The 12,882-nt window shown below is 36.2% G+C and overlaps 1 protein-coding gene across 1 annotated transcript; it reads right to left on the bottom strand.

Moving 5' to 3' along the window:
• Nucleotides 1-2,581: 2,581 nt before the first annotated feature.
• Nucleotides 2,582-9,134, bottom strand: LOC120092035 (Integrase-type DNA-binding superfamily protein). The gene is made up of 9 exons (XM_039050227.2): nt 8,761-9,134; nt 7,871-7,953; nt 7,677-7,685; nt 7,482-7,570; nt 7,049-7,122; nt 6,927-6,977; nt 4,250-4,311; nt 3,469-4,097; nt 2,582-3,084 (listed from the first exon to the last, which is right to left on the bottom strand). Exons 1-9 carry the CDS (start codon nt 9,003-9,005, stop codon nt 3,031-3,033), a joined length of 1,296 nt encoding a protein of 431 aa, XP_038906155.1. The 5' UTR covers nt 9,006-9,134; the 3' UTR covers nt 2,582-3,030.
• Between the last annotated feature and the right edge of the window lie 3,748 nt (nt 9,135-12,882).

Genomic DNA, 12,882 nt, shown 5'->3' with positions numbered 1-12,882 from the left:
GACGAGCATCCATCGCATAGGCGAGACAGGCACGTTCTAACGCCTAGAAGCCTCTAGTGTGCAAGCCGCCACCCACGTAGATAGTTGCAAGGTAAAGTTTGGTTAACTGTAGTAACGTGTTAAGATCGTTAAGTACTAGGATACCGAGGATGCGTCGAACTAGATTGAGGCTTAGCATGCATTACTTTGAATAATAAGTTAAGCTTGATAGGGAGCTAAGATATTAACCAAAGACCCTTGTCATTCTTACAAGACAGATGCGTATAGAGGAGGCTTACAATCCTTTGAGAGAGTAACTCAAGACAGTGAGCGACCAGTTTTTAAAATAGTTGCTAAGTGTTTTACTAATGAATTTCCAACGGATGGTTAGTTCTAACTTGATTTTCCAACGGATGTTTTAAGTAATGGAAGTCGATTATGAATGCATGTCGATGTCTTAAAAACAGTTTTTACATGTGACCTCCATGCGTTCCAAATGAGTCTTACACCATGCTTTAGCATTTAAAAGAGTTATTTACTTATTCCCTTGAGCATGTAAGTACGTTATTTTATGATGTTAATATGTACATTTGATATATAAAACCTACTCCTATGCATTCGTACGGAAGGTATGGTAAGGTACCCAACTATATGACGGTCTTTGCTACCGAAGGTAAAATACTCAACTATATGATGATCCTTGCTACCGAAGGTATGTAAGGTAAACAGGATCCAATCCAGTTCTACGTGTATGTAAGATCTATGCTGACGAGATCGAGCAAAAGAACTCTCTCTCAACTAAAGTTACTAGGGATTGAGCAAAAAGGCTCTCCCCCATGTTTAGGCGAAGGAGTAGAGGAATGTTCACAATGAGTGTTGATGAGTTTTATTCTAGGGTTTCCATACTATGTATTCGTGTTTTCACATTTTCATTTCTAAACCATGAGATCAGTATGTAAATGTTTTATGTTAGGCTTGTTTATGTTATGTATTCATAAAGCATGTTTCTTTAAAAGAAGTCACTCAGTTGGCATTTTCAGCTCACTCTTTTTAATGTTTTCCTCCCCAAGTAGCGATCGACGTCCCAAGGCCTAGTAATTCTCTCAGTTAATCACTTCTCAAGAACCTCGAAGAATTTGCAGTTTAGATGGCTCATCATATCTTTATTTAACTTGGGTCTTAGGTTCATGTTGTGGGGAGTCAGAGTAAAAGTTTGAGCAATGGTTGTAATTAAACCTACTAGATCTTTTAATCGTAGTCTACGTGTATATAAGGTGTCCTGTTATATATGCATCTGAATGTTTGATGTTTATTGTCTATTTGGTTATTATCTATATAAGATATGAACTATTTATCAAGTACTAGGGACAGGGTCATGGAGGTATGTTGGCGGTAACCATCTTTAGAGGGTTGGCGATCGCTATCGTCACACTTCTTCTCAGATCAGGAGGATAATTCGAAAAGGGGGGTAATTGTCAGTAATTGTCTTTAGAGGGTTGGTTATGATCCACAGAAGGGCTTAGGATCGGGTACTTCTACCCTGTTAAATTGGATTGCAACCCCAATTGGGTTCTGGTTTCCTACCGCTCTCATGGTGAGATTAACTCTGGCACTGATGTCCACGATCTCTGCCTGGACGACATCGAGAGTGACTCACAATTCTATAGATAACTCAATCACCATCTGAATTATTGCTTTTTACAAGTTATCTAGTTCTTCGACACACTCTTCCATAGGGACAACAGAGCCCGACAAGCCATCTCCATGCTCGAAATTGCCAGTTCTCATAGCCCTTGCTTCTAAGGTCTCAACCCTTGTTAACAATTCCTTGACGGGCATCCCATTCAAGCGACCAACCACCACGTCGATTTCATTGGCCTTGTCAGAGACTTCTTGTAACGAGTTTCTAAGAATCGAACCTGATCAGAGACTTCTATTAAATGGAGCATTTCCTCTTCCCAACCAATCAACATGAGACGTGCCCAACTATTTCTTAACAGACATGATCACAACTTTTCAACATCACGAGCTGACTTGACTCAATACCAACTATCACAATCACCCTTTCAAAAGCTTCACTTAGCGATTGTGTGACACTTGTTCCCTCTCAATAACAAGTCAGCCAATTCGAATTCGGATCGCCGATGGCACACGAAGTGCCTCTCACAACCTCCATCCCCATTTCGAAGAAGACGGTTTTAGAAAACAGATTTAGAGGAAAAGATTTTTGCAAACGTTTGAAAGCATTATTTGAACAAAGAAACGTTGTAGTAGGCTAGAAAGCAATAAACAACGGCGGCTTTAGAGCATACTACTCTAGATATGAAGATATGATTAATCTTACCCTCATATAGTGCATTCTAAACAAAAAGACATCCTCACCCGTGTATATGGAAACGGACGAATTGTCATACACTAAAAAAAGTACATAAAAAATAAACTAACTAGCAAAATGAAATACATAGGATGAAAGCATGGTAAAAAGAGGTGGAGACGAGCATGCAGCCATGGACAACATGCCCTGGACAAGCATGACCGTGACACCAGCCATTCCTACCCTTCCAACCATGTTCACCGGATAACTGGGTGTAAAGCACTAATATTAGTTGAAAAAAATAGAATGATTATAAAATAATTCTCGTCCCAATCCAACAACCAAAGTGGGAAAACAGCAGCGAGATCTTGATATCGATAACTGGATAAAATGTCACAAATTTATATGACTATAACTATAGATAGAGATGCATATGCATGATATAAAACAGACGTGTGATATTTCTCAGACTTGATATTTTCCTTTCTTCTTCAACTGTATGGGGTTCCTTTCGAGACCATATTCATTGCCTCTTGCATTTTAGAAATATCGAGAGAGGCCTCAGGTGATGTATGTACAATGTCTAACGTGTTCTTGAGCGTAACGTGATTTAAGTAAAGCCTTGTTCCTTAAAGCTTGTTCGCATCTAGACATGCTGCAATATCAGCACAGAAACCCAGTCCAACTGAGTTCAACTCAAAAGTCATTGTAGGGGTGTGCAAGAAATTCCTTGAACTTTATTCCTCAGGCCGAAACAAAGTGTAAGTTGAAGAGGTTTCAGTTTTTGTAACCTGCATTATAGAACCGAGGGTTATATAAGAAGGGAATAACAGTTCTCCACGTGCCTTTGGACTTAAAGCAACATATTACTAAAATTATGTCTTCATCTTCTACCGTTAGGATTACTTTAATTGCAGACTGAACCATTAACAATGACTATGAGTGAAACCGGAATGTGCTTTGAGAATAGCCTATAAAATCATTTTCGGAGAAAACTATAATCAAATGTTTGTTTCCAAAGCGCTCTAAATGTTTTTAGGTTGTTTTTGAATTTTCAGAAATCACCTCTTAAGATGAAACCAAACACAAAATTTTCTTCAACTAGGAGTACTTTTCATCCTTCTAAAAGACGTCTCAAATACACCCTAAAAACCAAGGATAGTATATGTGCTAACCTCGGCCGTACGAGAAAGTCCAGTAGGAAGAACCGAAACGAGAGATGTCCAATGAATCGGATCTCCCAAGGGATCGACAGTGTTGTAACTGCTAAGAAGAGGTGCCGTTAAGAATGGAGTCAAGGGGAACATATTTCTCTGAAGTGGCAATCCACCACTTGTTCCAAAAGCAACCCCATATCTCTCGCTCGGATCACCACCATGACTTGTATGTGTTTCAACCACTTTCCCATGATCTATCTTGTTAACAGTGTTCTTATTTTCGTTCTCATCATTCTCGTTGTTAATTTCCTGTAATTTCAAAGCTTTCTCCTGCAAACTCTTGTAGGCTGCTGACCGTGACAAAATGCTTAAAGCAGAGACCTTGGAAGCAGCCTTCTTTACTCCATGTAATGTACCCAAACAGGGCATCTCATATGGCTCTGTAGGACGGGCAGTCTGTCCCAGGGCTTTGAGTTCACTGCCAACTTCTCCAGCACAACTATTTTTGTCGTCTTCTGATGACTTTGAGCCAGCAATGCGAATTTTGTTGGGCCCCCACCACTTAATGTGACTTGTTAAGTCAATCTTCCTTTCAATGCAGAAGCCGTGGACGAATTCACCTTCAGTTGCTTGATCATCTCCAGCACCTTAAAATTACATTGCAGGGTAGGCACTATTTATTATCCATATGGAAAAAGTCTTGTCCACTTTTAAGGAAACTCGGTGATAAAAGAAATTCAACGAGAGAACTATCATTGAAGCTAGAGACATGATATAATAATAATTTAAGACAACTTACCATAATTTATGCTGTTAACATAATTAGGGCCCGGCATACGACCAAATGAAGGATCCCATCGACTAGTTTACAAAAGCACCAACAAAGTTAACACAGATCAACAAAATGAAGGCTTCAAGTGTGCATCATGTATATTAAGAATTCATGTGAAGGCATAATAATATGTAAATATTACGCTCTAAATCAGAATTTCAATGATACAAAGAGCATTTGCAAGTGGAAGTGAAAAATGGAAATTGAAAAGAAAGAAAATGATCAACGGATTCAATAATCTTATTTTACCTCAAAGGACTCTAAAGAAATGGCATCAGTTGCAGGATAGTAAATAAGCAATATATTAATTTGCAGGAAGCAAGGTGAAACTATTCAGATGATGATGATAGAGATGCACAATCAAAAGACGTATAAAAAGTAAAAGATTTCTTAAAAAATGGAAAACCAACCAATTTCACAAATGATATGAAAGAACAAAAAAGGGATGGAAGCCAAGCCCTTTCAAAGGTGGGTGACAGTAAAATGATCAGATTTTGGTTGGATAAGTGGTGTGATCCTCAACCTCTAGCTCAAAAATTTCCTGACATCTTCTCTATTTCTTTGAAAAAAGATGCTGCGATTGCGGACTGCTGGTGTGACTCTAGTCAAGCTTGGGATTTGGGCCTTAGAAGAGGTATTTTTGATAGGGAGGCAGGCGAAATGATTGCTATTCTTCAAACTCTTAATTCTTGGGCTCTGCAGGATTGTCATGATTCTATTAGGTGGAAGATTGATGCCTCTGGGAATTTCACGATCAAAGCCACTTTCCTTAACATTGTTAAGAGGTCCCCCTCCTTCACGTTACCTTCGGTGAAGCTTATTTGGAAGCTCAACATGCCCAAAAAAGTTAAAATACTTCTTTTGGTCCTTGTTTATAGAAGCCTAAATGTTCATGACAAATTCCAGAAAAAAGCTCAAAAATAGCCACTTGTCCACCTCCATTTGCTGCCTTTGTTTGAAAAGTGAGGAGAGCTTGGACCATCTTTTCCAACATTGTGAGTTTGCAACCAAGGCTTGGTCCCTTTTGATCGGTACTTTTGGTTTGGTGGGTTTCCTCCCCTACAAAATTGAGAATTGGTTGCTTGAAGGCTTGCATAGCCACGCCTTTTCAAAGGGAACGTTCTGTGGTCTCTCTTGTGGTGTTTATGGAATGAAAGGAATAGTCTCATTTTTTAAAATAAGTATGCTTCTTTTGATTCTTTTCGGGCTCTTGTTCAACATACAACCTCTTGGTGGTGTACTAACTATACCAATCTTTTTTGTAATTATAGTCTTTTGATGATATCTAACAGTTGGAAGGCTCTCCTTCATTAGTTCCTTCGGGAGGGGTTTTCTCAACCCCTTACCTTTAGGTTGTTCGTTCTTCTGCCTTTTGATGAAATATATATAAGTTTCTAAAAAAAAAAAACAAAAACAAAAACAAAACAAAACAAACAAACAAAAAACAAAACCTCTTCCAATTGGAGCTAAGAACGTTTAAATTGTAATGGTTGATAGGAGAATGGAATTTAATTAAGAGATTCCCGGCTGACAAAGGAAATGGTACGTAAAAAGAAAGTAGTAAACATATTTTCTAAGTTGTTGAAGGTCTAATGTTCCTCCACGCTAAATGTGGTTCCAAAAGAGAGCTCTAATAAATTGAAGGTGTCGTTTCTTCTCCTCAATGAAAGGATTATCCAAATATGACATATAATCAAGTTTACATATAACAGGAGGTCCAATCTTAACATCAAAACTAGGTTCCCCTTCAATACACAGCAACATATTGTTGCATGTACCATCTTAACTGAAGAGTATGACACAGTGCAAGTTTTCCTGAGTCAAAGCCAATACAATCTAGGTTTGGTCAATAACGTGCAAGTTTATCCTTTTCATAATTTCTTCGTACTGTGTCTAAGACCATATCAAACTCTACCAATTTTTTGAACCACGCCTCCAATCATGTTTCCTAAAAACTTCCAGTTCTAGCAACTTGACTAGCTCCTTTTCCTTAAAAAGAATATTAAAGCCATCTCCTCTAAATCATTATATCATTAGTATCCTAACAAACCCATGAAATCAAAATTGAATTGTCACTATTTACTCTTGGTTGCACTAGTGCAATGTACCAACACATTCCACACGTCGGTTCTACACCTCCAGCCACTTCTATAATAAGAATTAAAGATTTAGAGTTTCATAATAAGATTTTTTTTTTTTTTTTTTTTTTTTTTTTGGATAACCGAACTTTTCAGAAAGAATGAAACAATAAAAGGGCATAAAATGGAAAACACTAAAAAAAATGCTTGTAATGTGATGTTTTGTATGCCTCCTTTGGATCAGCTGTCTTCTTGTATTTGTATTCATTATTGTATTCTTTCAATTTTTCTTTATGGAAGCCCAGTTTACATATATTTATTTTTTTTTAAAAAAAAAAAAAAGGAAAGAAAAGAAAAGAATTGCATAATATAATAACAGTTTTGGTCACTAGGCATTAAAATTATAAAATCATAACCTATATATTTATGAATTATCACGAGGACACAGAAGAGGTCAACATGCTTTATCATGATTTTTTTAACATATACCTCACAAACAAATAATTCTTCAACCTGTAAATAAGGTTGATAGGTTAACAATTAACATTATAACGAGGAAAAAATACCTTGAGAGACCACGATATTTGGAAATTCCCCTGGAGAATCCACTGCTCTTTCTGAAAAGTATACAATTGTATGAGCAGCAGCTGATTGTATCACAATAGATGCTTCAACAGTTTCTACCTACCTCCTTAGAGATGCAAGGTATTCCTCTCTTGAAACATTCTGCATTTCTTCAAGATCCCTTGTATAATCAGTCACCTGCAAAATGCAGTTGTTCCATCATTTCTTATTACACAAAGAAAAGTCAAGCAGAACAAAGCATACAAGTAGGATACTGGAGATACTTCTCTAGATAATGTACTACTTTTTCCAAAACTCTGTAAGGTAGTAATATTCTAGAACCTCCACGTTTAATACGATTTTTTAAAAGCTAGAAAGTGCAACACAATTTAAATTAGAAGCAACTCCAATACTGTAAGACCAAGGATCAAAAAGAAAAATACATGCTTCAAAGTATACATAAAAATAACTATTGAGACATTATGGTCATGAAAGAATCAATTTCTATCTGGTATTTTTCCTTTTCTTGAAGGAAAGGGGACTAAACAACATCTCACTGGAAAATTAATTAGAGTCCCAGGACCCCAATATTTTAAGGCAGCCAAATCGTATGCCCTAGCAGCAGCCTCTTCTTCATCATATGCTCCTGTAAATTCACGTTATTCATTATTAAAGTGTAGAGGGAAAAATAATCAAGTATAAGTCAATGTTAAAAACAATATGGAGGAAAATGGACCAGGATACTAACTTACCCAGATACACTGGAATGATCAATCATATGCCAGAAGTTCCATGCACATTTAAATAGAAAACAAAAGATAAAAATGGTGTCAGTACTCGGTACTCCAAAGCAAATCGGTGATTGGTTTTCACACTGATATTCGTGTGCGCAAGTGTGTGTGTGTATGTGTGTGAGAGAGAGAGAAAGAGAGAGAGAGAGAGAGACCTTGCTTTCCCTTCTTGTTCTGGTTCTGGTTCCAAGTACTTTTATCCCAAAGATGAGCTTCATAACGACCAGTCCATCTATGCCTAATATCATCAAACCATTCACAGGCGCTAGTCAGCGGAGAAAAAGGTCAAGATAAAAAAGAGGCGTACATAACAAATAATGTCAGGTAATTAATGCTCGCTAGATAAAAGATAAGAAAGCAATTTTTTTAGTTAAAAACAAAATTGATCATCTTATGACGTGATACGGTACCAAATGTGGTGGGCGACTTCAGCATAATGATGATTGCAATGCGCAATAAGTATACATTTTGTAATCTTATTAGTCATAAAAAAAATCCCTGGCTCACCTCATGAACTCAATAACTATGGTCCTATATATCGCACCTGCTAGACAGATCAGCACTATCCGAAAATTTTCTCTTATGTCTAACTCTACTTAAGATGCCGTTAATCATTAAGCCCTTTCAGTAACTCTATCTTTCACCAACGTGAGAATTACCAAGTTTGGGTTCTATTTTCTTGCGTAACTAAGGCGTGATAGTATGGCATAAGACTGCAGTAGCCATTAGCTCAAGTTTCCAAAATACACCCATGCAAAGAGTCACTTGATCGTATCCTTGTCCCATAGCATCAAAATTTCTCTATATGAACAAAGACTCGACTCTTTTCCGATTGAATGAACAGAAAATTCTTCACACTGTATCAAATTAGTCTGCTAGCAGTGAGCAACAATTCTATACTTCTCCGATTAATTTTTCGATAATCTGTGAGCTAATTAAACTCAATCACTTCCAAACAAACATGAAAGAAAGAAGAAAAGACCTCTCCATTTTATAAGTAATCAAACGCACGCCAAACTACAAAGCTGCTTGATGTCAGAATTACCTAGTGACTCCGCGGTATATAGAGCTTCTTTTTCCAGCAGCACACGGAGGCATTTTACTGATGCGTTCTTTTGCAGTGCAACCTCTCTCTTTCTTCGCTTTCTTCAACCCTCTGTACGGTAAAAGCTGATCATTCGCCATTACAACCTCGGAAGATTCCGCCGTTCCTCTTCCGGCAGCAGCAGCAGCAGCGCTACAGGCACCGGGTTCGTGTTTGAAGCCAGGATCAGAGGACGAAGAAGCCATGGAAACCGCAGCCAAAACCTAAACCCTAGGAAGAAGAATCTCAGCGAAACAAGGGGAAAGAGAGAGAGAGAGAGTTGCAGTGAGAGTGTGAGTGAGGAGAAAAGGCTTCAAATATTTGGTGGATTTTGATTGACCACGGAAGGGGCAAAACTACAGTCGGGAGAGAGAGGAGAGGGAAAAGAGAGCGCAAAGTTACTATTTTGTCCTCCTGAATTTGGAAGGCCTTGGAGGGTTCCATCGCATGCCACTATAGCGGGAGAAAAGGGGTTGCAACGGCTAGCATGGGGAGAGGGTAAATTGGTAAATTGGAAGAGTTTGAAAGTGCGCGTGATGATCACGTGATGGCCCAACGCCACTTGTCTGCTGTTGGAAAAGCCAGGTTGCCACCTGTCGGCGTAACATGCTATGTTTGTTGACGTTTTATTCCAAAAGGCTATGTTTGTGGACGTTAATTCCATTATTCCTCCATTATTCAAAACCAATCACTAAAGGGTGTTTCGCAAAGGAGTTGTTTCCTTACGTGCTCACTCCGAGTCTTGAATAATGGATCTCTTTTTTTCTTAGTTTGAGAGATTTTTGAATAATGGGGTCTCTTCTCGTTTTAGTCTCAAGTTGTTAATTATATAGATAAAACGATAATTTGACCTAGTTATAATTATCGACAACTCGTAAAGAATTGACTTATTAGTAACGGTTAAATTCACGGACAAATAAAGAGTGCAAAGAGTGCAATTGTGGGCTTTAGTGAAGATCGTTTGAATATTGATTAATTTAATTAAAGAGTTTAATTAATTAATCACATATCATTAGAACTTCTAATCTATAGGTCCATTAAGTCTCACCGCTAGCTCACTAAAGGTAAAAAAAATAAAATTGCTAAAGTTTTGAATAATTTGAATTGTTCAAATTATTTGGAAAATATAATTGTATATGATACAATTAATATAATGTATATAGATACATTATATTATAAAGTTAATTTTGAATTAGATTCAAAGTTAAACTTTATTATATGAGAAAATTAAAATATTTAAATGAGATTCAAATATTAAATAATATAAATTAGATTTATATTACAACAATAGGTTAAAATTAAAATGAATAATATTCCTATTGAAATTATAGGTTAGGAGAGAAAAATATATTTAAATATCATTTAATTATAATATTAATTAAATATATGATATTTAATTAATTAAATGTAATATATTAGATTTATTAAATATTATTTAATTATTTAAAATTAAATTATGATTTAATTTAATAATATATTAGATAAAAATAACTCTCCATGTGGGGAGTTTACGAGGAGTCAGTGGGAGAGAAGGGTAACTAACCCTCTCTCTTAACTCAATGTAAAAAAAAAATGATTTTCTTTTGTGGCTTCCTCTCTGGCTTTTACAAAAAAAGAAAAATTCTCTCTAGAAAAAATCATTCCTCTCATCACTCTTCCAAAAGGGCTCCCACATACCATAATTCTACATGGGAATAGCGGGGATTCGTTAGTGGTAATGTTCGAAACACATTTACTAGAGATTTTACTTGAAGAAATGTCTTCAAAAGTAAGTTTTTCAGAACTTCTACTTAATTTACAATATGCTTAAATTGGTTTTTGTTTTTGTTTTTTTCAACGAATTTTGAAGCATGGGCGTTCGCACACTTCCGCATGGGATTCGATCCCTTCAATTGGTATTAGAGTCATGTGTTGCTTTCAATTTTTCATTGTTAGAAAGAAAGACAGAAAAATGGTGGGTGTTTTATACATTTTTCTTGAAAATATATGGATGGTTTTTATATAATAGATGTTTCAGAGTTTGGGCATTAGATTTACTGTAATTTACTTTGATTTGATCAATGTAAAAGATCGTTGTTTTTTAGCAAATTATTTGTAAAACGGGTCATGTAAGTTTCTATCGATCGTGACATTTTTTTTGCTGTGAAAAGTTCCAAAAAATAGAGTAGAAAATCAGAATTTAAAGTGCAAACCTGAGAGGGTCCTACATAGGGTGGTGGCAAACCGTCGTCTTTTGTGCGTCATAAAAATGACTAATTGTTTGACTACATTGTTTATGCGTTCATAGATTTCCCTTGACAGGGCAGTTTTTTCTAGACTGTAAGGATACAGAAATTGGCCAAAAATTAGGGTTTTGGAGTCCTAATTTGAGAATTTGATGCTATGTTAATTATGTTGAGATTGATGTCCTAAATCTAGTGTGTCTCATGGTTTGTAGTTTTGTCAACACAAATTATTTATCTAACAAAATAAGATATGTTTTATTTGACATTTAAACATCAATAATTCAATCCAATAAACTAAGATCCAAGGTTATATGATGTCAATTGAACAGTATGTGGTTAACAAACAGGAGGTTCACTCCTTTCCATTCCTTAAAAAAGTAGATAAATTGCTCCCTTAACAGTTGATTCCGAGTCTTAAACAATGCTCAACCTCTCATTGGCCCAAGAGGTGTTAGTTTATAATTGGCCTATAAATTATTTGTTCATTAGAGGAATCTAATATTTAAAGAGTTAGATATAACTGCAGAGGTGAAACGGTAATTTGACCTAGTTGTATTCATGAGCAATTTGTGAAGAGTCAACTCACTGTTAATTGGTTGTATCCATAAACACAAAAATATATCTACAGTGCGAAGAGTGCAACTATCGATCTTTAGCGAAGTGATCGATAATTAATGAATATTGATTACTTGGATTAAAGGAGTTTAATCAATTAATCTCATATCATTGGAACTTTTAATTTGTAGGTCTATAAGGTCCCCTTGTTAGATCACTAAAGGATAGTAATGAGAAATTATTTAAATTGTTCAAACAAACGAAAGAATTTTACATTAATGAAATTAATATATAATGGTTAATTATAGATGTGATCTATAATCTAAATTAGATAAGAGAGATATATTTAAATATGATTCAAATATTAGACATATTAATTAGATTCATAAAGAGATCTATACATATAAATGTTAGGTTTTATGTCCTAAAACTTGCAGTTTGTAAAATGATAAATATTTTCTATTATCAATATACTTGTTATTGATCTCATAAATTGTATGAAAGTCTAAATCCAATAAACTAAGACCCATGACTATTGTATGAGTACTTGAACTTTATATGGAGACATAAGAGTGGATCGGGTTCGAGTAAATAGTCAAAATGATCTATGGTACATGAATGAGGTTGGGTACCTTATTCTGGTAACACCATTGGATGCGGCTTACACTGTAGTTGATACAAAGAGTTGGAAAGTGCTACATACGATGTGATCCTAATTCGTACATGTTATGACATGAGGAGTGGGGGCGTCCTATGCAATGAGTTTGCATAAGATCAGGACCAAGAAATAAGTCACTCTTACTTTATAACGTTGTTTACTGTCTAAGACTGACTATTTCACCTAGATGACCTATGTAACTCGATCTTAATCCTGAGCTAACTATGAACTCCTGTTTATTCGGGATTGCCCTTAGATTTACATAGTTGAGGGTTGGCTCAACAGCGCCGGTTCAATAAGACTCCCATTTCAGGGGTAAGACCGGATAGATAGTTGGGGACATAGGGTGCAAGATGGAGTTCACACCTACCCGATTTAGGGGTAGGAGAAAGGTTGTTCTCTCAAGTATTGAATCCAGGTCTTAAATAAGAGGCCCCACCCTCTCACTGGGTTGAGAGAGTTTGGTTTGGTGATTGAATCACAAACCAGTTGTTCATTAGAGGATCAATAGGGACTTGTGGAATAAGACGTAATCTCGGGGGTAAAACAGATATCTGACCCAGCCGTTATTACGAACAACCTGTGAAGGGTCGACTTGTTGATTATGGTTAAATCATGTAGACATAATATATCTACAGTGAGGGG

Source organism: Benincasa hispida, chromosome 11, assembly GCF_027475165.1.
Source record: "Benincasa hispida cultivar pf3 chromosome 11, pf3_genome.v1.1, whole genome shotgun sequence".
NCBI lineage: Eukaryota > Viridiplantae > Streptophyta > Magnoliopsida > Cucurbitales > Cucurbitaceae > Benincasa > Benincasa hispida.
This window is presented reverse-complemented; position numbering and strand designations above follow the sequence as displayed.